The 26,958-nt window shown below is 42.6% G+C and overlaps 4 protein-coding genes across 4 annotated transcripts in view; 2 read left to right on the forward strand and 2 right to left on the reverse strand.

The window, feature by feature from the left end:
• Positions 1 to 26,958, reverse strand: part of LOC309354852 (vomeronasal type-2 receptor 26-like) — a gene marked incomplete at both ends in the record, with an annotated part of 356,212 nt that overhangs the window by 144,554 nt on the left and 184,700 nt on the right. The gene's annotated exons all lie outside the window — the stretch shown is intronic.
• On the reverse strand, positions 14,259 to 15,209 carry LOC309356109 (olfactory receptor 14A16-like; the record flags this gene model as incomplete). Its single annotated transcript, XM_081887288.1, has 1 exon — positions 14,259 to 15,209. The coding sequence occupies one exon, from the start codon at positions 15,207 to 15,209 to the stop codon at positions 14,259 to 14,261; it is 951 nt and encodes a 316-aa protein (XP_081743414.1).
• On the forward strand, positions 19,769 to 20,698 carry LOC309356110 (olfactory receptor 2AP1-like; the record flags this gene model as incomplete). Its single annotated transcript, XM_081887289.1, has 1 exon — positions 19,769 to 20,698. The coding sequence occupies one exon, from the start codon at positions 19,769 to 19,771 to the stop codon at positions 20,696 to 20,698; it is 930 nt and encodes a 309-aa protein (XP_081743415.1).
• Positions 24,980 to 25,912, forward strand: LOC309356111 (olfactory receptor 6Z7-like; the record flags this gene model as incomplete). Its single annotated transcript, XM_081887290.1, has 1 exon — positions 24,980 to 25,912. The coding sequence occupies exon 1, from the start codon at positions 25,064 to 25,066 to the stop codon at positions 25,910 to 25,912; it is 849 nt and encodes a 282-aa protein (XP_081743416.1). The 5' UTR covers positions 24,980 to 25,063.

Here is a 26,958-nt window from a genome sequence, read left to right on the forward strand (position 1 = left end):
ATTGTTCTGCATGGGACAATGACAATAAAGATATTGTATATCTAAAAGTGCCACTCCTTCAATTGCCACAGGAGCCCAACAAAATATCTGAAGAGAGATCTCTATCCGCCCAACAGCCATTCTTCTCTGCTGCCTATGACCATAAACTTTCCGCCTGAAGTGGGACACAGTGGTGCCAGTTCTAAATTAAACTTACTATTTTATTTTATAAGACCATGAAAAATGTGCAACAAATTTGTGATGAATACTGCATATACTATCAGAGTGCCTAGTTGCGATTCTGTGATAGTATCCCCATTAATGCTTTCTTTAAAATAACCACTAGATGGAAGCACAAGCTAGAGAATAATCACAGGAATGTTTGCGTAAGAATGCTTTGAAGGAAAGGAATATGAAAGGTGTATAGGCAACATCATGGAAGTTGCACGTTGAATCATAATTTGGGAAAAGAAAGGACTTATTCCATTAGAAATGATAAATATTGATCATTTTCACAATTGGGGTCTAATCTGTACAACACAGGAAGCTATATTTTCTGTTTCCTCTTGAAGATAGTGAGAACCACTACACTGTACCTAGAAACCTGTTTGAAAAAGGAAAAAGTCCAGCACACCACAGAGTTGTCCTAAAAGCCAGCTAGTTCCCCAACACACATACCAGACATATCACACACATACACACATACCAACAACTACCAGACTTTTAGAAGACATATGAAGGCAGCCCTGTTTAGGGAAGCTTTTAATGTTTGATGTATTACAGTATTTTAATATCTTTTTTGAAGCCGCCCAGAGTGGGTGGGAAAGCCCAGCCAGATGGGCAGGGTATAAATAATAAATTATTATTATTATTATTATTATTATTATTATTATTATTATTATTACCTATACCACTTGAAACATTAAAACACCTGGACCCTAAATTTGCCCCCCCCCCCCCCCGTGGACATATTGTATACTGTGGGAATTAAAGAAAAATGGATGCAGATCATGATCTTTTAATGAATCTCCATTTAATGTAAATGTTATCCATTTATCCTTTGGTGTCAGTTGCCCGGATTATACCCTGATCCTTTTTTAGTGCTATGATATCAAACAACTTCCATGAACCATCCTTAAAAATGGTAACAGTAACATGACTTGTGCTGAGACCGGCCTCTTCATGCTGTTGGGACATCTACATAACACCACCCATACACATATCTAACAGTCACCGTAAGATTCCTCACTCAGTTGCACAATTGTTCGTGGTACTTTTTAGTGCCACCCTTTTGCACTGCAGATGTCCAGAAGGTGCTATTACAGCTACCAACTCAGAAGATGTCAGGTGACGAAAGGAGCAATTGAATTCAACCTAGAATGGCTGCTAATGGATTGTCTGAACAATCTGTTGCTCAAACACAGGTAGAACTGCTTTGCTTTTTCACTGACTATTAAAATATATTAAGTGTCCATCTATACGTATCATTGTAACACGGACTATCTAATATTTTAGATAGACTATTTCCTGGTGAAGTTTGGACTCATGACAGTTATCTGCCATGACAAGAGTGGGGGACTGATGAAGATGGTCTGCCCTTCAAGATTTATGGATCCTAATGTATCCCTGAATGCTCTGGGGGACTTTCCAGTGGATAGAGCAGGTGATCCTGTTGAGGCACCCATCTCACTGTGGAATGGTGAGATGTAGAAGGCTACTAACATCATCACTCCCGAGTGCCCATAATGCCCCTGGTACTCTATCAAGTTGCATGTGATAAGATATGGATGTCAACTAGAGCACTGGCTGTTTAGATCTTGCTCGAGGCCAGCTGAGCATGGGTTAGAGCAGTGTTTCCCAAACGTTTTTGGGCAACGGCACACCTGTTTACTGAAAAAAAATCTCGCGGCACACCACCATTAAAGCCCCGCCCCGTGACGTCAGCACGCAGCGTCACGCCGGGAGGGACGCACAAAAGTGAAAGTTTTTTCCCTCCCCCTTGCTGGGGAACCTCCAAGCTTTGGGGGTGGGAGGAGGCAGCAGAGCGAGGGACTGAGGGACGGCGGCAACTGAGGCGGCGGCGGCTGAGGCAGAGCTGGGAAGGGGGTTTCCAGGGGACACGGCAGCTCCTCGAAAGGCTTCTCTCAGCTGCGCTCAATCCGCCTCGGAGAGGATTTCCCCTCCGGTCCCATGCGTTCGTTTGGGGCATCGCTCCGGCTGCTCCCTCTCCCGCCGCGCAGGAGCGATGCCTCTCTCTGGCTCTCCCTCCGCGCAGGCTGAGGGAGGGAGGGAGGGGCGCGTGTGACCCGTCTCTGCTGGGAGACCAAACCCAGCGAGGCAGAGTCGCGCGGAGGCGCCCAGGCAGCGCTGCCGGCTGCGAGGAGGAGCGCCAGGCAGCAGCAGGAGGCGCGGCCTCTCCTCGCCGCCGCCGCCCCGCCTCTCGCCGCCCGACTCGCCCGCCTCCCTCCAGGCATCTCGCGGCACACGAGGCAACGTCTCACGGCACACTCGTGTGCCGCGGAACACCGGTTGGGAAACACTGGGTTAGAGGACACAATTGCATCAACAATGTGGCAATAAGAGCAGTGAATAAATCTTACTTCATAGTCACTACTGCCTCCTCAAGTACAGGCATGTCTCATTTCATTGTGTTTTGATTTACTGAGCTTCAGAGACAATCTGGTTTTGAAGGGTTGCTGCAGCTACTGAGTTGGAGACTAAGCTGCTGGTGCCTGTCTTGCAGCACAGTGACTCCTGCTGCTCCTTACAAGAATGCAGGTGTAGCTGCAGGCAGTCAATCAATGCAGCAAACTTCATTGCTATTTTATTTTAAGAAATTGCCACAGCCACCCCAGCCTTCAGCAACCACAACTCTGATCATTCAGCAGCCATCAACATTGAGGCAAAACCCTCCATCAGCAAAAAAAATTATGACTCACTGAAAGGCTCAGGTTGTGGTTAGTATTTTTTAGCAATCAAGTATTATTATTATTTTAAATTAAAGTATGTACATTTTTTAAAAAAACAAACAAAACAAAATTCTATTTCACACTTAATAGTCTGCAGTATAGTGTACAGTGGTACCCCGGGTTACATACACTTCAGGTTACATACGTTTCAGGTTACAGACTCCGCTAACCCAGAAATAGTACCTCGGGTTAAGAACTTTGCTTCAGGATGAGAACAGAAATTGTGCTCTGGCGGCATGGCAGAAGCGGAAGGCCCCATTAGCTAAAGTGGTGCTCCAGGTTAAGAACAGTTTCAGGTTAAGAGCAGACCTCCGGAATGAATTAAGTACTTAACCCGAGGTACCACTGTAAAGGTAACTTACATATTTTTTTTGGGGGGTGTATAACTTTCTTTATTGCAATATTCACTTTATTGCGGTGACCTGGAACTGAACCAGCAATATATCAGAGGTATGCCTGTGATTGTCCCACAGAGCTCTTCTGGCTCATCCAGAATCTGGTCTTACCTGGTGTGGTGTGAATAGGACTCTGGAAGCAACAGAGGCCTGCTGTGAAGATAAAGTATTTCACCTCCACAGTGATTTAGACGCAACCATTTTGGTTCAGTCCCAGATAAAGTGTTCACTGCTACGTCTTCTCCAACTTCATGGGATCAATTTCCATTTATGAGGCCTGATTATGTGGCAGGGTGCTTGCAGAGAGATGCATCTAACTACATGCCTTCTTAATTCCTGCTCATCATGACTGATGAAATTGAGCTGGGGAGGATGTTTAATAGGTAGGTCCAGGTACCTGCCACCTTAAAGGAAGTACTGGTGAAACTACTACTAAAAAACCCCATCTCTGGACCTAATTTATTTTAACATCTATCACCTGGTTGCAAATATTTCCTTTCTGGAGAAGGTGGTTGAGCTGGTTGTGGAATTCCTAGATGAAACTGATTATCTGGATCCATGGCAGTCTGGGCTCAGGCCTGGGTTTGCAACTGAATCAGCCTTGGGGCCCCTGATAGATAAATATAGAGTGGGAGAGGAGCGATGAAACCCTGCTACTTCTGCTCAGTCTCACAGTGGATATCAACTCCATTAACTATGGTATTCTCCTTGACTAAATCTGTAGGATGGGTACTAATGGTTTTGTGATGCACTGTCTCTATTCCTATATGCAGGGTCATGTCCAGACAGTAACAGTGGGAGAGTGTTCTTTGGCTCTCTGGTGTCTATAACATGGTGTGCCACAAGCACTCGTTTGTTCCCAATGATTTTCCCAATGAAGCTGTGTGGGAGTGGCCATTAAGTGTTTCGAAGCAAGGTATCATCAATAAGTTGATGATACCCAAGGCTATGTCTCCATTATATCTGAATCAGTAAAGTGTGTGCAAACCCAGGGCTGGTGCATGAATGCATTGGTGAAATAAATGAGGGTCAATAAACCAAACTTGAATATGGAAAGATGGAAGCCTTTTGGGTGTGTGGTTCCTATGTCTCAGAGATAGGTCAGCTCCCTGTTCTGACAGGGTGGCACTCCCTCTGAAGGAAAATATATGTTGTGGGAGGGGGGTATTCCTTGCTCTGTCACTGTCACCAAGGCCAAAATGACCTCAGTGGCCAGGAGTGCTTTTTATCAGCTCTGGTTGGTATGAAGCTATGACTGTTCCTGGACCATGACAGCCTGACAACAGTGGTTCAAGCACTGGTAACCTCAAGGTCTGATTACTTAACACATTTTATTTGGAACTTCCCTTGTATCTAGCCCAGAGGTTTCAACTTTTTCAGAATGCAGCAGCTAGATTACTCACAGGAGCAGATTAATAGCAACTGGTTATTCCACTTCTGAGAGAGCTGAACTTTTTACCAATTCACTACCAAGCCAGTTACAGATAGGTAGCCGTGTTGGTCTGCCATAGTCAAAACAAAAAAAATTCCTTCCAGTAGCACCTTAAAGACCAACTAAGTTAGTTCTTGGTATGAGCTTTCGTGTGCATGCACACTTCTTCTGCATGCACACGAAAGCTCATACCAAGAACTAACTTAGTTGGTCTTTAAGGTGCTACTGGAAGGATTTTTTTGTTTTGTTTTGAAGAAGTGTGCATGCACACGAAAGCTCATACCAAGAACTAACTTAGTTGGTCTTTAAGGTGCTACTGGAAGGATTTTTTTTTGTTTTGACTACCAAGCCAGGTTCATCTTCGGCCCAATTTCCTAAAGGACCACCTAATTCCTTATGGTTCAACTTGATTGCTCAAATCCTCTGATGGGGCAATTCTGATGGATCCTCATGGCCTCGAGGTTCAATTGGCATTCACTAGGGATTGAGGGTGTAGGCCTCACCCTGTGGAATTTCCTACCAGCAGGGATTTGGCAAGAACTGTTGATCTTTCCCTTTCTTGGGATGTCATTTGCAAACTTTTGCTGCTGTTGTTTAGATGGGACTTTGCGACCTGACTTTTCTCTCAATTAACCAGCCAGTATTTGTTGATGGTTCTAATTATAATTTATGGATCTTTTGTTAACTTTATCTTTATATGTTTCAACTTGCTATATTTTATGAACGTATAGATTATAGATTCTTAAATAAGAAAGAGGTGGGTTAAAAAAAAATACACAAGGGCATGGATGATGCCTTCCTAAAGCAGCTTACCAAGCATTCAAAAAGGAGAGCTGCAATATTCATGGGAGACTTAAACAACTCCGACATCTGCTGGAACTCAAAATCTGCCAAGAATGTAAGGTCCAACAAATTCCTCTATGTCAATTTCATCTCCCAGAAGGTGGCAGAAGCAACAAGGGTGTCATTTCTCTTGAACTTGGTCCTCACCAACAGGAATGAACTGATCAATGACGTGAAAATACAGGGAGCCTTGGGAGGAAGTGGTCATGTCCTTTAAAAACCAATACCAGATAGGCAGCAATAAATGGGAATAGAACACATAATTAAGTCAAATTATAGCTTGCGTTGAGGGACAGAAACCAATTTCAGCAAAGGCCAGAAACTCTTGTATGGCAGGGGGCATCACCTTGCCAGGGACTTTCTGCTGCATGTTAGCGCTCTGGATGTAAGAGATTTCCATGTGTGTGTTGAGGAGGTGCCAGGCTATTACACCTGGCACCATTTCCAGGGGGTCTTGGGGGCCTGGGCACACACAAAATTATCACTGTGAATGCCTGGCCTCTTTCCACCACTGGTGCCACCATGGCAACTGGGCCAGGGCACCCATGCTCCACCCCACCGCTGATGTGGAAGAACAGCCACGGCCACCACGGGTCCCTTCAGAGGCCCCGTGGCAGAGGCAGAGGCCCCTGTGCAGTTGCCACCATGGCCCTGGAGAGTGGTGTGCCACACCATGATGTTAGGGTGATGTCATGACATCACGTTGTGCACACATGCCACTGGGCACCCATGCTCTGGGGCCCAAGTTGGTGGCTCCGGTCATTACTGTGGCAGGTTCACTCCTGACACAAAGGAAATGGGAGATGCCTTTACATATGCAAGAGTACACATGTAGGTCACATCCACACCATGCATTTAAAGCACACTTTAGGAGCCATGGTTTCCTCCAAAGAATCTGGGTAGCAGAACTTTGCTATGGGTTCCCAAATGATTCCAGATACCTTTATTAAGCTATAGTTCCCAGGACTCTTTGGAGAAAGCTATGCCTCTTAAAGTGGTATGAGATTGTTTTAAATGTATGGTGTCGCTGTGGAAATGTGTAGCCATTGCAGCCACTTAGAGAATGGGTGACCTGGTGTTGGTGTCAGCATACATCCACACACTGTGCCATACCCATCAACTGCCCTGCTTTGAGCAGGATATCCCAGAATTATAGAAGCCGCCCTGGCTTCTGATTGGATCCTCAGGTACCCTGTTTTGGCTCCCGAGAGAGTGCAGCCCCCAGAGACGCCCACTTTGCTCTCAAGCAAATTATCTCGCTCCTGCAAAAGCACAGCCCCCAAAGACACGTTTTGAGAGGCTGTGCTCTCTTATAACTTGTGCGGGAGCCTGGCCCTGAAAGACATACATCCCAATTTCCCTCTACAGTATGTTGGAGAGTACACTATGCCAATGTTGGAGGCAGTGGCGGAGGAAGCCTGTTGGGCACCTGGGGTGGTGCACCCAGGGGTGGGGCAAACGCCCATAGGGGCACGCAAAGGCAGAGCTAGCGGCGTCAGTGCGTGTCGCGGGTGTGTGTTGATGTCGGCGCGCATCCTGGGGGTGCGTCGGCATTGGCGCACATCCCAAGAGGGTGCGCTGGTGGCAGAGAGTGTCCCAGGGGTGGGGGCGCCACCTGCAGTGATGTCACCCCCCTCAGGAATGACACCCGGGGGCGGAACACCGCCACCACACCCACCTTGCTCCGCCTCTGGTTGGAGGGAATGGCTGACATGAGGCAACCTTGTGTCTCCTGCAGCCTTCAATCACTCATTCCTCCACCTTTTAATCAATGCAGGTGAATTCCTGTAGGGTGAAACAGGAAAGGGTGAAGCAGGAGGGCCTCTCCAGGTGGGGCTTAAGCAAAGGGTTGAATGTAACACTACCCCTTACCCTTGGCTAGGTAGATTCACCACAGTTTGTTATGAACAGTTAGTATCCTACACCATTGTCCCCTACTGTAAATCTATTGTGTTGAAATTCATAGTCACCCAAGATTGTGTTTTGCCTCCTTATTTCCTGTGTGGTTGCAAATGGACATACATTCCCAAGCACTTCCTTCCTTCCATCCCCTCCACAGAAACTGGATAGGAAAGGTTGCAGTTGAGTGTGTTTAATTTCTCACTGTTCTGTATAAAAGATGCATCCTACTAACTACTCAATATATTTTATGTCTGGAGGTAAAGAGTAGGGTATTGAAATTGGAAGGATGGTAAGTGTTCACAATATAATTTTGCAAAGGTATCCCCAATATTTCCCCAAAATGTGTGTGTATAATGGTGGGCAAGCAGAGCTGGGAGAAGCAGGTTGGAGGAAATGTAATATAAGCACGGTGCCTGCCAATTAGGAAGGCAGCATATAAGGTAATTTAAGCTTAAGCCAAATGAATTTGGTAGGGCTGTCTTCCTACACATCTTGGTGCTAAATTGGAATGGCTGCACTGAAATTAATAGTGTTGAAATGTAAATCTATCTTTAGATCACATCCTGAACATAATTCCTAGGCCCTTTCGTAAAGCAGACTATGACACAGGCATCTGCTGATGAGAAATTATTTTTTAAAAATTACTCTTGTTCCCCTTGACAACCTTATGTCATTAATGTGCAGCCTGGTTAACAAGGTGCTTCGTATTTAGTAGTTAGCAGCAACCAGGTCATTAAAAGTTTTACCCAAAGTAATTATATGAGTAAATGTCTCTCAGCCTTCTCCCTCTGGGAATGAGAGTTCTGTCAGTTTCTCTAAGGGCTTTGAGCAAACACAAAAGCCCTAATTATAACTTGGCAAAACTCTTGAGGCCTTGCTGATGAGGGAGGGAACAAAGCCTTCTGGCACCAAAGTTTGGAGCTGAACTGTGCATGGGAGTCTCCAGGGTACAGCATTGGTTGTGTGACAGGCAGGTGGAAGAGAGACAGAGTGAGAGACAAATGTTATGCCAAATGATTTTTTAACGGCACAAAACAAAGGCCTAATGCTGTTGTTCACATCAATAAGACAATCAGTTTTATTGTTTATAGTCAATGGCCAACACAATACAGTACGAGCACAAAACACACAGCTGCAAAACAAAAGACATTACATGCACCTGACCAGGACAAATCTACAATGTCCAAGATTTACGAACATTATATATAATAATACCTGGACAGATGTTATAATTCATCAATGTGTAATGAACGTGCTCTATTTGGGGCTATCTTAGGACCAGTTGAGGAAGCTCAAGCTGCTGCAAAAGGCTATGGCCAAACTGTTGATGGGGTCAGACTACCGCCAGCTGATAGCTCCATACCCTCCAACTTCTTTGAGCCAAAAGCCTGGGCACCTCCCCCCCCCGCCACATGCTGCCACCTGCATGTGTTCAGGCCCCCCACATAATTTCACCACTTATTCCCCCATCCAGTTTTATCCCACCATCACTGGCGCTACCCTCCGCTGCCTATCTTTGCTGTCTGGCCTCCCTCATTACTTCCGCCACCGCTGCAACAAGGCCACTATCACGGCAAGGTCTGCCGCTGCCTTTCCACTGTGAGACCTGATGAGGCCCGCTACCACTGTTCACTGCCATGAAGTTCATCGAGGTCTGCTGCTGCCACTATGAAGTCCTTTGAGGCCCACCACTGCTGTGAGGCCCAGCAAACTGAGCCACTGCCTTGAGGCCTGATGAAGTTCACTGCCGCCACCAACCTCCACCGTGGCTGCTGACATACTTCCAGAAGTTGGCACTGCAGCAGAAGTGCACTTCCAGAAGTGCAGCGTGCTTCCTTGCAGCGCGTCAGAGGCCATGGTTGATATCTGGACCTAATTGGAGGCCTCTGTCAGTAGCAGAGAAACTGGGGCATCACAGATTGATATAAGGAGTCAGGGTGGCTTTTGTCAATTTGTGATGTCCCAGAGAATTCGGGACTATTGGTGGGTGTGTAACTCCAGTAATTTAAAGCTTGCCCATCTGCTACCAGGCCAGGTTCAAGGTTTTTATGTTGATTAGAAGGTCCTTAAAAACCTGAGTCCAGGGTACCTTAAGGAGCAATAGATGCCTTATATCCCTGCCCAATCACTGAAGTGTTTAGTGGTCTTCATTCACTGTCTGTAGTCCCCCGTGGTTCAAACAGATAGATCATAGCCATCAGGAGTTGTGTTCAGTTCTGTGGAACTCCCTTCCTGTTGAGATAAATGATTTGATTATTTATTTGTTTAAAGGCCTGGGGGGCATTAATGTGCCTGATATGGAGGATATAATTATTTTCTTTATATTTTTATTGGTGGGGATTAAAAAAAACCAGCTGCCAGCTGCCTAAATTAAGTCTGGCCGAATAGTATTTTGCACTGGGTTGCCAGGTCAGGTGAGTCAGCTGAAGGGGCCTAGAATCCAGCCTGAGTCCCCCTGCCTCACCCGCTTGGTCTTGTCCCTTTAGGGGGAAAGCGTGTTCTCCCTCATGGAGAGCATGTGTTGCGGTGGGGGCTGGCAATACACCCCACTGTTGCTGGACGGAAAAGGGTTTGGCCATCTTTAAACAGGGGCTGGCTGTTACGGGGGAGTTTTTTATGTTGCCATTTCTTGATTGACAGCCCTAGTTGTTAAATACCCTGCACACAGCGTCAAGTTCCCTCTTTTTGCTGCGTGCATCGGATCACCCGCCCTCCTTCCCTATTGTTAGGCTGTTCGCTTAACCTTGCTATGCCTGTCATGGGGTAGTCTGCTTTGGGGCATTTGGCTGATTGGCCATTTGGCTGATTGGCTAGTGCCATTTGGTTTTTGCCTACTGCATAGCAAATTGTCACAACCTGTAAGGTTGTGGTTAGGCATTGGTTTGGGAATTGGTTGGTGGAGGGGCATGGATTTGGCTGTACCTGCCCCTCCAAAATGCTGCTGCTGCAAGGGTTTTCTGTTAAAGGAACCCAGGGGCTCGCCATGCTTTTGTCTGAACCCCTGGCAAGGGGCTAGGGCCACGCAAGAACCCCTGGGAGCATTTGGGGAGAGGTGAGGCATGGTTCCCAGTCCTGTCTCTCCCCGGGTGACTAACCCTTTCTGACTTTAAGGGGGGGGGTGAATGTCAGACTGTCACTGAGCGGGGTCAGATAGTCACAACCAATGCCCAAGCAACCACTCACATTGCTGTAATTTTAATAAAAAAGTTGTGGCCAAAATTATGCCAAAAACCTTAAACAAAAATCAAGTGTCATTGTGTTTTATTTTGGGTGTCTTGGGAACCTCGACGCGCAATTACACCACTCTCATTTTAGCCATTTTCAGATCAAATGGCTGAGCAAATTACTTCAGCATATCTTTGACTAAGCTGGGTTGGGGACATAACATCAGCTGAGCCTGACTGAACTGGGAATCAGCTGGCTGAAGCAGAGATCCGCTGCATCTTAAACTGCTCATCCTTGCAGATATTGTCATGGCTCTGCCCCTGCTATGCACTAGCAACAAGTCAGATAAAAGAGGAGTCTGTTTTCTGTTGGAGGTTGAAATTCCAATTGCACTTGCATCACAGATATATATAATGAGATTATGATGTTGGCAGTTTTATTTTTGACCCGTTTTTCCAATGTTCCCTAACACAGAATTCACCTTTTTCACAACTTTCACATTGAGTCAGCATTTTAATGTAGCTGTCCACCATGATCCCAAAATCTCTTCCCAGGTCAGTCACCAACAAATGACTATTGTATGAAGTTAGCATTTCTTTGGCCCCAATGTACACTTGCTTAAACTAAATCACATTTGACATGTTAATACCCATTCACCCCGTTTGGATATATGTTTTCGGTTGTATTGAACTTCCTTGTCTCCCCTCAAAAAATTGCTAGTCTTTGCTAAAATCATTTTGGCTTTCCTTGACATTCTTAGATTATTATGCATGACAAGAAACCCCCACATTTCACTGTACAGTTTAGGCATATTTCATTAACTGATCTGTTACATGAAGTGGAGAACATACAGTGGCATCCGTATATGACTTTCTGCACCCTGGTGTTCATTATGAGTACCAACTAAAAATGTAGTCCAACTGTCTGTGCCACAATCAGTGTTGCTATCTGTTGTCTTCTACCGCCCTCTTGTGTCTGTTATGCAGATTAGCTGCTCTATTATTAATTCAGATCCCATCAGTTCAACCCTGTTTAGGGACACCTACATGTGTTCAGGCTTTCCCAACACAGGTCATGTAACACAGAGCAGCCATGCTAGATTCTTGCATTGAAGAATCTTGTGGCATCCTAAATACTTTTAATAGTTAAGCATCATCATACTTAAATGTTATTTTTAACTCTAACAGTAGTTATAATAGTTCATGATTTTTGGTTCCTTCTCTTAGCATTATGGGTTTGGTTGTAAGGAATGAAAAATACACAGAAATGGGTTTCATTGATTTTTTTTTAGCCAGCTTTTATTTCAGACAGTGCATAACGATCCCCTTTGTGGTAGAGAAGGTGCATTTCCTGAAACAGCATTCTATCCATCTTTAAGAAATTACACTGTTCTCCACTTTGGGGGCAGAGACCTTTAAGAAAGTATTGTATTTTTCCGTGTATAAGACAAGGTTTTTTATTTTTTTTTAATGCTACAAATTTGGGGTCATCTTATACATGGATAGTGCTGAGATGGGACGGGTGATTTGTGGCTGCCACAAGCAGGAGATTGTCAGCGGCATTTGGGGAGGGGTGTTGAATGGTGGCTGTGGCAAGGTCTGCTGGTGATTGGCTGCTGCGACAATCAGGTCAGGCAGGTGAGCGATTGTTGGCACTCCTCCCCCCCCCAAAAAAGCTCAAGAAATCTGGGCAATCTTCCCCCATTTCTCAAAAAAATAGAGGTTGTTTTATACACAGGGGCATTTTATACACGGAAAAATACTGTAGATGGACATGGTTCTCAAAGGAAATCAATCTGACTTAAATAAATATAATCTATAGATACTTTCTCCAGATATACACATACATATACAGGAATAAAACACACAGAACATATTATTATATATCTTTTTTATTTAGTATACAGTAGAACCTCTACTTATGGCCACCTCTACTTGGGCCTGACCACAGCAAACCCGGAAGTAAATACCAGTTTTGCCATGATTTGCTCATGCACAGAAGCAGCTTCTGCCATTTGCTCACATGCAGAAGTGGCTGCCGCAGTCTACACATGCACAAAAGTGTGCTGCCGCTGAATGCACCTGCACACAATGCCACTTCTACCAGTGACCCATTATGCCTACAGGACGGGTCACCAGAATGGATTAAGGTGGTAAGTAGAGGTTCCACTGTATGTATTTAAGTACATAGAATATAGGTCACCTGTGATTATGTTGATCTTTTCCAGGCAGCTTGATCTTTTTTTTAGCTTTGTACATGTAGGAATTATTTTAAATAGAAAGAGTGAACTAGCTGGTTTGGGTCATTCTATATGTCTAAACTAAAATACCCACAAATATACACATCTGGCCTATAGTCTATTTATATGTCATACATACAAACAAAGCAACAATAACAGAAAATTAAACATGTATGGCATCTACCTATTTGCTAATTTATGGAAAGAATCATAGAAGCTCTCACTCAAGTTAGAACCTGGGTTCTGAAACCATGTGTCAGAATATCCTTAGTGGGTTAGAAAACACATTTATGAAGGTAGTGAGTACTGAAACTTTGAAAATTGGGCACTGCTGCAAAAAGACAAGCAACACCTGGGAGTTCCTGACTCCATTGCTCTCACACACAGGAATACACACTCTCTTACACACAAACACACCAAGGAGAAACTTCCTCAGTCATATACCTAGAACATCTGGCTTCCATTTCTGCTCTGCCTGAATAGAGGCTGCCTCCATGACAAGGATGACTGCAAATTGACCCCAGGGACAGGGGGGAATGGACTTCATAGTTCATCTTGGTACCTGGCTCTCACTGGCATGGGATTTTGGGGGCAGGTAGGTACTGAGTGCAAAAGTACTTCACCTACTGAAAACCCTCCAACGCCGCCATTAAGAAGCAGAGGTTTTCCTGTTAGTTAGAGCTTAATTGGACTAAAGTACAGACGTGTGGTAGAAGAGATGAGATGACAAACTGCAGAACAAACCAACTGCAAGGACTTTAAAGTTTGAACTTGAGATAAGACTTCATTTGGTGCAAAGGACAGTGGGGGGGGGAAGACTATGGTTTATTTGTTTAAAGTTTTCTTCTCTACATTTATGATTCAGCAACCTTAAAATATAGAAAATCATCAAACCACCAAATCTAGCATGTGGGGGTGACTTTATCTAAATTAAATAATTTGTTATTTGAATGATTTGTATTAATAATTGTATTATAAATGGGTATTGTTATAATGTCGATACTATTGAACTGTAATTGAAAACTAATAAAAATTATTATATATAGAAAAAAATTACCCAGAACATCTATGTAGGCCCTATTGTTAGGCAAGTGATCGAAGATTATGTGTGCCAGGACAATTGGATGGTGCATATGCATTTTAAGTTGACTCCCAGTGTTTCCCATAATGCTCAAGCAAATGAATTTAAAATGAGTTAAAATATCTGCTGTTATATGACTCTCCTTTTTGTTTAGATGCTAGATGAAGTAGACACTTTCATTGGGCAGGGGGTTCTAAAGGATTAACACACAAACACACAAACAAACAAACAAACAAACACACCAGGCAGCACACTACGAGATAACAAGTTTTACTGTAGGGAATTTTAGTTTTTTAATTAATTTTCTCAAAGCCCCCTTTAGTTCTTTGTTCCTTAAGCTGTAAATAATGGGATTTATCAATGGAGGCACCACAGAATAGAGAACAGCAGCTACAAGGTCCCGACCAACTGAGGATGCTGACCTTGGTCTTGTATAAGTAAAAGCTCCAGTGCCCAGAAACAAACAGACAATGATTAGGTGTGGGAGGCAGGTGGAGAAGGCTTTGTACCTTCCTTGAGTAGAAGGGATCTTTAGCACAGTGGAGAATATGTATACATAGGAAACTAGTATAATAGAGAAGCATATAGATGCCAATGAATATCCCAGGACAAACATTAAGATATCATTGACATACGTATCTGAACAAGAGATCTTCAGCAGTTGTGGGACATCACAGAAAAACTGTCCAATGGTGTTAGATTTACAGAAGGATAACCTGAAGGTATTAGCTGTATGTACAACAGAATAAAGCATGCTACCAATCCAGCAACCAGCTGCCATTTCTACACACACACACCAGCTCATGAGCACCCTGTAATACAAGGGGTGACAGATTGCAGCATAGCGATCATAAGCCATTGCTGTGAGTAAGAACAATTCTGCATCTGCAAAAGTGATGACCAGGTAGACCTGAGCAACACACCCTGAGTAGGAAATCTGTCTGGAGTTTATCAGAGAGTTCACCATGGATTTGGGGATGGTGACGGAGATGTAGGAGATGTCAAGAAAGGAAAGGTTTGCAAGGAAGAAGTACATAGGGGAGTGGAGGTTGTGATCAAGGCCTACAGTTATAATGATCAGAAGGTTTCCTACCAGAGTTGTCAAGTATATAAGAAGAAATGTGGCAAAATGTAGGAGCTGCAGCTCCCGTGTGTTTGATAATTCCAGAAGCAAGAATTCACCCACAGAAGTCTGGTTGGACATTTCTGATGCAGAAACAGTCCCCTGTTAAAGCAAACAGAACAGAACACCATATATTGTTGCTTATGGAAACAGAAGTAGGAAAAGTGGTTGGTAGCACATTATTTATTTGTTTAACAGCATTTACGTATATACCACTTGCTAGGACAAAAGACTTCTATGTGCCTTACAACAGAATTTAAAACAGTCTTTAAAAATACAAATAAAAACAAATATTAAACAGAAATTTAAAACACTTACTAAAAATACATGCCAAAAGTACATTACATGCCTGGGCAGGCATTCTGGAACAAAAAGGCTTTTAGCAGGCACTGGAAACAATACCATGAAGGATCTTGTCTAATATCAAATGCAGGAAGTTCCAAAGTGTATGTCCTGCCACATGAAATGATTGATTTATTTATTGCAAGTGTGGAATGAGCATTATGTGGCACTTGTAAAAGTGCCAGTTCCAAATGTCTAATCAGAGTTGAATTTAGGGCACCGAGCCAAGGGGGTACCACAGGATGCCATGACTATGACATAGTGCACATGCAGAATGGAAGGCAGGGGACATCAAATTTGGGCCTCACACAAGATGCTGATGAAATTTAATAGACCAAATCTACCCTGTTCTAAGGCATCAAGTGTGCCCGTATGGGGTGGGGTGACATAATCATGTCTTTTAAAGATGCACTAGAGGAAGAATGGAAAGGATTAATGTGGCCACAGAATTTCATCTATGGTAAAATTTGGAATGCAATTTGGAGGTTTATCCTTAGACAAAACATCAGAGAGCTTTTGAAGGAAATAGCAGAAGTCATAATGAAACTGGTTAGATCCTCCAGGAAGATTAAGGCCTTTAGAGCAGGTTGAAAAAACCTTGTACAAATTAACATTAGAAAAGTGCATGATGCAATAATGTTCCCAAGGACCTCACCAGTTTTTCTGACCATAATAGATCTGTTAACAGCAGGTAACTTTTTGCTGACCTTATTCACGAGCCCTAAACTAAGAGCAACATACATAGTTTTGCCAGCCCAATTTCACCCCCCCCTCCCAAATCATCAATGTATTGTGAAGTAAACCTATGCAAACTATACAATTTCCCCCTCAAGCATAAAGTGCCTTGAGTTGCCTTTAAAATATTTAGTTTAATCCAAATCATTAAAAGTGATGGTGGCAAAGGAGAAAGAGCAGCATGCAAATACAGGCAAAGGTATTTTCTCTGTGTTGTAATTTTACCTTTCTGGTATGTTATATGGTGGTATGTCTGGGGAGAAAATGTAGATATTTAAAAAGGTGCAACAACAATCTTCTAACGACTGCGCAAAATTGTCCGCTTCAAAGCCAGAGTTGGAAGTTCTTTGAGCAGCCACAGAATGAAGACCACCTGCAAAAAAGGCAGTAAGTAGCATTTGACCAAACGTGATGGCAAAAATTGGGATCATTAGCAGGGCTCTTGTGAAAATCTGTGTTCCACATAGGGAGTTTAATTCCCTAAGGCCAACATGAACTATATTCTCAACTGTCTCATTGGCATCTTATCCCTGAGGTTTATTATTCATGATGAATGCTCTATTGTTTTAGAATCTAGAATAGTTATCACAGATTGGAAGAGTGAGCAGCCTGTGGTCTGCTTAGCTTAGTTTCATGCTAGTGACAAGGAGAGGAACAATGGGGGAAAGAGAGTGACAGGAAGAGAGGGAGTGAGGGAGCAGAAAGAGAAAAAGGAATGGAATTCCATCTTTTGGCACTGCCCACATTTAGCTCTGAAGTTGCCATTGCTGATGTCAACCCACCCAACTGACAACATATGGCAAGCAGGCATCCCTCAATGAACTATGCCATTCTACAGAGAAAATGTTCATTTCCTCTGCTATATGGTGTTTGCCATCTCAGTTCCCTGGATCCCTATGTAAACAAAACTACAGTATCCACACACAAGAGAAGAGGTATCAGTGGCCTTAAGTGAGGTAGGGGTGGGGGTTGTGGGATCCGTTAGGGTATGACTTTTAGAAGACATCTGACAGCAGCCCTGTTTAGGGAAGTTTTTAATGTTTGCTGTTTTACTGTCTTTTTAATATTCTTTTGGGAGCCGCCCAGAGTGGCTGGGGAAATCCAGCCATATAGGTGGGGTATAAATAAATAAATTATTATTATTATTTGGCAGTCATCCAATGCTGAACCCTGTCTTGGTGCAAGCCAAGCTGGCAAGGTTTCACTGGGCAGCTGGGCTGAGGATTCCAGCCAGGCAGAGACCCAACCCAAGCTTGGGGCATGCCAAAGACAATCCCCCCCCCTCAGGTCCCTTATGGGGCCCCCTTTCACTATGTTGAGCCTTCCTAATACCATTTTCATCCCTATACATACAGCATCATTCTGTCTAACGAAAGGAAACCTTACATTTTTCTGAGGGAAAGGTGGGGAAACCCCAACCAAGAGTGAATCCGGTTGAAAGGGGGGCGGATCATGTCCAGCCCTGACAACCAGCAACCCAAATAGTTGTGTAAAGGCTCTAACTCAGAGGCTGGTGGGGAAGAAGTTTGCAGGGCAAAATTAACCTAATCACTGGTGTGGGAAAACTTATATAGGCTTTTCTCCTCTCTACCTCCTGCGAGGGCCTATGGACAGTGCCGGATTTATGTATAGGCTAAATAGGCTGAAGCCTAGGGCCTCTAAATCTAGGGGGCCTCGCTAGCCTGCCCGGTCCCCAGTGCCGCAGTCTCCCCTCTCTCAAAATTGCAAACCCAAGACTTCATGCAAAGGCAGGGCAACTCAGGCCCAGCAACTATGAGACCCAGGGCTAGCCAGTGAGGCCCAATTTGAAGCAGTAGGACACAACTTGATTTTTTTTTTGTAGGGCACCAGTTCACAGCCAAAGTCTGTAAAAACATAGAGATGTAAATAAAATAATTGTTTTGAAAAAAAATAAAATAAAATCCATCTAGATTGCCCTGGTGCGGGCTGGGGGGGGGGGCTTAGGAGCAGCAAACAGAGACCAATTTGGCCAAATTGCTTCAGTTGCCATAAGGTCAGCCCTGATGAGCCTGTGCAGGGCTTGAACTGACAAGCCCTGCACCTTCTAGGTCCCTGGTGTCACTATTCAGAGTACAGACACAAGGACTTGTTATGGAAATAAAGGGGGGCACTTATTGGAAATCAGTTTGTCACCTCTTCCATTTTCTTCTAGTTGTGAGGATGGGGGAGGGGGAGGGTCATCACAAGTGGAGTAGCCTAGGGCCTCTCTTCATCTAAATCCTGCCCTGCTCTCGGGTCATCTATCTCCAACTATCTGAACTCATCCCTCTCTTCCTAAGCATCAAGCCATCCCCTTCATGACAGCTCCACAGGTCATGTCCAGTCCCTTTCAATCCACTAAGGGATATTCAACAAAACCAAACCTATTTCTCTAAACTCCACTGTCAGGTCCAGTAATAAAGATGGCATCTAATTAAATTTTCCGGGGAAGAAAATTGATAAGGGCTATGGAAAGATCAGAGGGGTGTCATATGCTCTGTGGGTTCAGAGTGTTGCAGAATGTTATGACATTTGATTTGCTGTAATGAATTCCCTCATTCCCCGTTCATGGTTTTAGCAATATATTATGTCCCTAATGGTTGAACGGTAGGTTCAGTTTGTTGCTTTAAAAAAACCCAGAGGACACATTATCACTGGTTGTATTGGTGGTATGGTGTTTAGTTCGTAGCACTGAAAGACACAAGGACGCTGAATGAGATGAGGGAAAGAAAAGGACTTAGGAAGTGATCCATTTGTTATCACAAAATATTTCTGCACTGAATAACAGCAAAAGAAGTAGAGCTATAGACAAATCATAAATGAAGAGAGGTGGGTAACTATCAGGAAGTATGGCCTTTTCAGAGATGACTGAGGGAGGTTTCTCCAACACTATTTTTGTGATCTGTTCAGTGCCAGGTGAATATATTCACCCAGATCTTTAACTTTTGTCTCATCGTTTGGTGCTTACTTTTAGCATATGTGTTTAAATTGTGGTTTCTACTGGTTTCCATTATATTTTAACTTTCCTCTTATTATTAAATTTGTATGTGACATATTTTGTTGTTGTTTTTAGACTTGCCCAGGGAACTTTTACTATAGACAGTCATGTAAAAGGTAAAGGTAAAAGATATAACAAAGTAATATAAACTCAGTTAAGTCCCTAAGTTATAAGATAAACATGTCCCACAAACTATTCTTCCAAAGCTATGACCATGATAATCTGTTTTGCAAACTGTTAATGGCTGATTAATTCATTATGGCAGCAGCTGTCAAGGACTAGAGTTGCCTTCAACAGATGCCCACCCCACCCAAAAAAACCATTTGAAATTAGTTTTACATTGAAAGGAAAATAAAAACCTTCATGAGGATCTTTGAACTGATCTTTGATAAAAATCTTATACAAAAAATCTGTGATTTTCCTTTTCATTAATGAACCATCATTTGCACTCTTAATCATGCTCAATCTTGTAAACTATTTGAAGAATTCTGCTGCAATCTGCAGTGGTATATCATATGACTCCTCTCTCTGTATTGTTCTTTTCACAAAGATTTCATTTGTCTCAATGTTGGAAAACCAGACAAAGATGACAGAATTTATTCTCCTGGGATTTCGGGAATTCTACGAATTGCAGACACTTCTTTTCCTGACATTTCTGGTAATTTATGTTGTGACCATAACTGGAAATATTCTTACATTTGCCCTTATTGTCTTTGATCAGCACCTTCATACCCCCATGTACTTTTTCCTGGGGAATCTCTCCTTCCTGGAGGCCTGCTGTAGCTCCAATATATTCCCACGGATGCTTTTGGCTCTCATTACTGGAGACAGAAGGATTTCCTACAACAGCTGCTTAACACAGTGGTATCTCTTTGGTTCCTTGGAAGCTGCAGAATGCTTTCTACTCTGTGTGATGTCTTATGACAGGTACCTAGCAATCTGTAAACCATTGCACTATGCAACAACTATGAAAACCCAGACTTCTATCCATTTAGCAGCTGCATCTTGGTTCAGTGGATTTGTAGCTTGCTTGATAATACTCATTTTGATATTACAGTTAATGTTTTGTGGCCCTAATGAAATGGATCATTACTTCTGTGAATACTTCCCTCTTCTCAGACTCTCTTGCAGTGACACCAGTGTGTTGGAAATTGCAAGTTACATTGTGGCTCTCATATTTACAGTCCCTCCATTTGTTCTAACTATAACTTCCTATGTATACATTATTGCTGCTATTTTAAGGATCCCCTCTGCCACTGGGAGGCAAAAGGCCTTTTCCACCTGCTCCTCTCACTTGATTGTGGTTTCAATTTTTTATGGCACACTCATGATTGAGTATATGATACCAAAGTCAACAGAGAACAGAGAGATGCAAAAGATTTCTTCTCTCTTGTACACAGCTCTGTCGCCTCTGGCCAACCCATTTATATACAGCCTAAGGAACAAGGAGGTAAAAAATTCACTGAGGAATAATATTAGGAAACTTGTGAGGTGAAGCAACTCAATATGTAATAGAAGCAACCTGAGCATTTTCTGTGGCATTTCTCTTTCTCTCTTTTGGAGGGGGTGTTATACAGTTCAGTCTCTGAAAGGATGCATCAATCCATCCATTTCCAGGATAATACATTTTATTGAAAATCATGAACTTGTTTAAATAATTCAGTCATTCTTATTATTTATTTTATTCTTATTTTTGTGTGTTTTATTGTATTTCCATATATTGTTGCCCACTCTCTTCATATTTTAGATGAGTGTATAGTATAAAAATATTTTTTAATAAATAGTGTTTGTAAAATAATAATAATGAGATTATATAATTCATGAATTGCATTGGATGACTATTTGTAAAAACTAGTGTATTTTTGTGTGAGGAGAATTTCAGCTCCGCAATCAGTCAATAAAGGTGTGGGAAATCCCAAACTGAAAACATTGCTGTCTACACCAATAAAAAACAAATGAGTGGCGTATGGCTGGGTTCAATCCACATTCCACATTCAAAACCAAACAATAATGGTAATCATAATTCTACATTTTATGTAGCATAATTCAATAAATATATCACCACAAATACTTGTTTCCTAGTGATTTGTTCGTAAAACAAATGGAATGCCAATTGGGAGAGCAAAAACAAATGAAGCACTGTGGTTTTTTCCACTAAAGTCAGAGAAACAGATAGAGCCAATACAGTGGTACCTCAGGTTAAGAACTTAATTCCTCCTGAAGTGTCTGTAACCCGAGGTACCACTGTACAGAATTTTTTCATGTAGATTCTTAACCCAGATTCAGATTGTATTAGGCAAAGAGGGTTTTTAAAAAACACCCACACCCACAAACACCCACACCCACCCCAACAATGTTTGATTACAGTGGTACCTTGGGTTACAGATGCTTCAGGTTACAGATGCTTCAGGTTACAGAGACTCCGCTAACCCAGAAATAGTACCTCGGGTTAAGTACTTTGCTTCAGGATGAGAACAGAAATTACGCAGCAGTGGTGCGACAGCAGCGGGAGGCCCCATTAGCTAAAGTGGTACCTCTGGTTAAGAACAGTTTCTGGTTAAGAATAGACCTCCAGAATGAATTACCTGGGGTATCACTGTTTTGCAAAATAGTTAATTTTTTTCTTGATCTTCTGCTTACATGACATGAGAGACTGTTGCACTGGTTAGGAAGTGAAGTCACTTATTCTTTATAATAAAAGTATTTTACCTGGTATATGGAGGAAGAGTTGGATAGGGAGATGGAAGATGAGCACAGAGCTCATTCATTGCTTGAGCATGCTTTTTAGTTAGCTAGTGTGGCTGCAATTCTTCACATACTTGGGAGTAAGCTTCACTGATTGCAATGGAACTGATTTCTGAGTAGACATGGTTGGGATTGCACACATATCAAGAGAGTAACAAAGAAAACCCAAAAATAAGGAAGATGAAAATGGCACCTCAAAATGATATGGGGGTGGGGTGGAGGTCAGTTTTACAGAATGAAACTAGTAGCATTCCTCCATTTGATAAGCATGCTTTGTTGTGGTTGTTTAGTCGTTTAGTCGTGTCCGACTCTTCGTGACCCCATGGACCAGAGCACACCAGGCACTCCTGTCTTCCACTGCCTCCCACAGTTTAGTCAAACTCATGCTGGTAGCTTCGAGAACACTATCCAACCATCTCGTCGTCTGTCTTCCCCTTCTCCTTGTGCCCTCCATCTTTCCCAACATCAGGGTCTTTTCCAGGGAGTCTTCTCTTTTCATGAGGTGGCCAAAGTATTGGAGTCTCAGCTTCATGATCTGTCCTTCCAGTGAGCCCTCAGGGCTGATTTCCTTAAGAATGGATAGGTTTGATCTTCTTGCAGTCCATGGGACTCTCAAGAGTCTCCTCCAGCACCATAATTCAAAAGCATCAATTCTTCAGCGATCAGCCTTCTTTATGGTCCAGCTCTCACTTTCATACATCACTACTGGCATGCTTTACTATAATATAAAATGCATTTTACAGTGCTATTTGGGGTGTTGACTCCTTTTTGGTTTAAGCTAGCTTTGCACCAGCAATTGATTAAAATATGGGATTATTAGAATGTTATTACCCCTAGAAAAGAAGGAACGTGAGAATATATTTAGAAAACTTCATCTCATATTAAACCATTGTATATGTAGGTGACGTTTAATGCAGTTTGCAGTGCTCATTTATAAAATGTAGCTTAAGGAAAACATGAGCATTGAGAGAAATGTGCAATAGTGTTTGTGTGTATGTGTGTGTGTGTGTGCTGCTTTTATTAATATTTTGGAAAATATTAGCTTAATGTTTTGAATATCTGATTTTATCAGTAATTATAATGTATATTTATATTTTATGTAAACCACTTAAAATTTTTGAGGAATAAGAGTCTATTTAATAAAGAGATTAAATTAAGATTAGATTCCTATTAGATTTCTATTCCCAATAAGGAGCTATCCATGCTGAAAGGTCTAGACTGCTTTAGTACCACTCCCAGTACTTTTGCCAAATGTTCCTGGAAAATTTGCTTAGGACATGATCTGATGGTTCCTGGGAAGGTGTTCCAGGGACCATAGGATTTCACAACTCTTCTCTATGAGTAGAGAGAAAAGTCTACCAGTTGCAGAGAGTATGCCCCTGTATGCCTGTTGCTGGCAGTCACAAGTAGGGAGGCTGCTGTGTACTCAAGTCCTACTTGTGGGCTTCACAAAAGCATCTGGTTGGTCATTGTGAACTAGATTGGCTTTTGGTCTCATCCAGCAGAGCTTTTCTTACATTCTTATGCAATATAGCATAAAATAAGGCAGCCTTCCACATTCCATCAGCTGTGAACCTGCTATTTACTTATAAACATCTGAGGTTAGTGTTGCTTCTAGTCTTTGGCACTCATATCAGTTGAAGAAGCTGAGTATAATGGTTTACGTTTTATTTTGATTTGATTTTTTAAAAAATTCCTGCACTGATCTGAAAAGACTAGAAGCATCTAGGGATGTATTCTCCTGTGATTCTGAACTGAAGCAATGGTAACCAGGAAAGATATTCCCGCAGGACAACTCATGCCATACAACACATATAGAACAGAACATTTCAGATATCTTGTCTTCTAAGTTGCAGGCAGGCAGGATAGAGGAAAGAAGGAAGGAAAGAACAAAGGAGACAGATGTGCCTTAATTCTTAATAAAGTGAAGGCGAGAAAGGAGAAAATATGGCTTTCATGCCATGAAGGTAAGCAGTTTTCTGTCTCACTTATCCTTCTGCAAAATTTCAATCTGATCAACTTAATAAGAAACAGAATTATATCCATGAACTTCAACAATCATGCTGTGAAACATTCAAGAATTGTAATATTTAGGCAATGCATAACCACTGTTACAAGTATAACTGATGCTGCTGAGATAAGTTGGGTGTAGACCATATTGGTCTCCTTTTTATGGATGACCACTGGGAGCCCCATGTCATGCTACGAGATATGCATGATAAATGTTTCTGAAATGCAAACTTATAAACATTGGACACATGTGCATTATAACACATATAAGCATTGGGGTTTTTTGTGATGAGACTCAAGAGTACAGAGTACCACCTCCTTCCCCTGCTGGCACCCATAACACTTTTAACAATATATGAGTACCAGCACATATTTTCCCCACCTTGTGCTGCACTTTACATAGGATTTTCATGAGACTCGGGAGCACTCTCTCCTTGCTAGCTTGAAAATGATGGCTTTCTTTTGTTAGGTGGGAAATTGCTGTCTTGGCATGGGGGATGCAAACGACACTGGGATAAATCAACTTAGTATAAAGGAGAGCCCCCTTAAAGGGCCCGAGATAGTGGGGACTGGTCATGGCACCTCAGGTTGGGGTCTCTGCCTGGATAGAATCCTCATTCTCTTTGCCCAGTGAGAACTTGCCAACTTGGCTTGCACCATGACAAGGTTCAGCACTGGCCAACTCCCATGGTGCAGGCTTGGCTTAGTCCAACTGCCGGATTCCATTCCACTAGCATCAGGTGAGTGGAATGATGAGCTGATCCTGGCTCTACTGCCATTACAACCTGTACCATGCTTGGTGCCATCAATAAAGATTTGGCCTGATTTCATCCCAACTCCTGGTGTCCTGTCTGTTCATTTGCTGCTCTTCTGGGTCAGGTAATTCACCTGCCAGGCTAATCTATTAACTTTAATGTTATCTCTTTTTTCAAAAATAGATTCCAAGATCTCTTTAATCTCTGATGAATGCACTTCATAAACTATGGAACAGACTACATGAGGAAAGCAGATGAATGTTACAGAATATATCCTCTTGGGTTTTGGAAAATTCGGTCAATGGCAAAATATCCTATTTTTTGTTTTCCTATTGATCTATATTGCAGCCATGATTGGGAATGTACTCATTGTAATTTTAGTGGTAGTTGATCAGCATCTACATACGCCCATGTATTTCTTCCTGGGAAACTTGTCGTGCCTAGAGACTTGCTATATATCAAATGTCATGCCCAAAATGATGGTGGGCTTGTTGACTGAGGAAAATGTGATTTCATTCAGCGGCTGTTTTGTGCAGTTCTTTTTCTTTGGTTACCTAATGGCAACAGAATGCTATCTTCTCTCAGTAATGTCATATGATAGATATTTAGCAATATGCAAACCACTGCATTACACAACAACTATGAATGCACAAATGTGCATCCAACTAGCAGTTTCTTCATGGATAAATGGACTTATAGCTACTTTAATACTTTTGGGTTTTATGCTAGAGTTAACATACTGTGGCCCCAATGAAATTGATCATTATTTCTGTGATTCTGTCCCACTTATAAAACTTTCCTGTAGTGACACCAACCTGGTGGAAGTTATGAGTTTTGTCCTGGCATTCATATTTACCCTGCCACCTTTTCTCCTCACCTTGACATCCTACATAGCCATCATAACTACCATCTTGAAAATTCCTTCTACAACTGGGAGGAAAAAAGCATTTTCCACTTGCTCTTCTCATCTTATTGTGGTTTCTACCTTCTACGGAGCCATCATGATAGTGTATATGTTACCGAAGAGAGAAGCACTCCGTGATCTCAACAAAGCTTTCTCTCTCTTGTATACAGTCCTACCCCCTGTCGCAAATCCTCTTATATATAGCTTGAGAAATAAGGAGGTAAAGCATGCCATAGGGAAATTATTTGGAAAGTATTGCATTCCTCCAAGAAGCTGGAGAGAATTGTTACAATGATTAAGAAAAAGCAGTGGTGAAGCAACTTCATAATCAGAATTTCAGGTGTGTTTTCCTTGAACTATTTCACCCCTTTTAGCCCCACCCTGAAGAAAACGCTGAAATAGTGTGCAAGTTGACCTAGTTCTCTTAGTAATATTGTAATGAAATTTTACAGTAAATTGTCTCTAAAGTGTGTTTTTGTTCATACTGCTTTACCATGCGTACTTAGTATTCTGCTTAATAAAAATAATGTATTCCTACTTTGTCCTTCCTTTGAATTCTTCCTTTCTCCACATTGACAGCAACACCTGGAGCTGCAACCCACTTTCATCCTCCTTGCCCTGCTTATGTGTGCCTGTGAGTTTCTTAGAATCAGAATTCTGGAGTTGGATGGCATTAGCTAGTCCACTCCCAGCAATGCATGAATCACAGTTAAAGAGTCCTGGAAAGGTGGCCATCCAAAATCTGTTTGGAAACTTCCAATGAAGGAGAGTTTCTATAAACATTTTCCTATTTTCTTTGCTAGGAAGGGGTTATACTTTTGTTCTGTTCTTCATATCCTTCATATTATTAATTTGATCATTATTATTACACACTTATACACAATTATGTGTGTAATTCCATTCCAAGCCCAATCTACACATCGTGGTTTTGCCTGGCAGTGCGAGTCCCAATGAAGCAGAAAATGAGATGAGTTCCATCAATGGCTTGCTTCCACAGGTGTCCACACGACAGATTCCCCAATAAGGTAAAAAGGTAAAGGACCCCTGGACAGTTAAGTCCAGTCAAAGGCGACTATGGGGTTGTGGTGCTCATCTCGCTTTCAGGCTGAGGGAGCCAGTGTTTGTCCACAGACAGCTTTCCGAGTCATGTGGCCAGCCTGACTAAACCACTTCTGGTGCAACGGAACTCCATGACAGAAAGCAGAGTGCATGAAAAGGCCATTTTCCTTCCTGCCAAAGCGCTGTCTATTTATCTACTTGAACTGGCATGCTTTTGAACTGCTAGGTAGGCAGGAGCTGGGACAGAGCAACAAAAGCTCATCCTGTTGTGCAGATTCGAAC

The sequence above is a fragment of the Podarcis melisellensis genome, assembly GCF_964234715.1.
Source record: "Podarcis melisellensis genome assembly, chromosome: 13".
Taxonomy (NCBI): Eukaryota; Metazoa; Chordata; class Lepidosauria; order Squamata; family Lacertidae; genus Podarcis; species Podarcis melisellensis.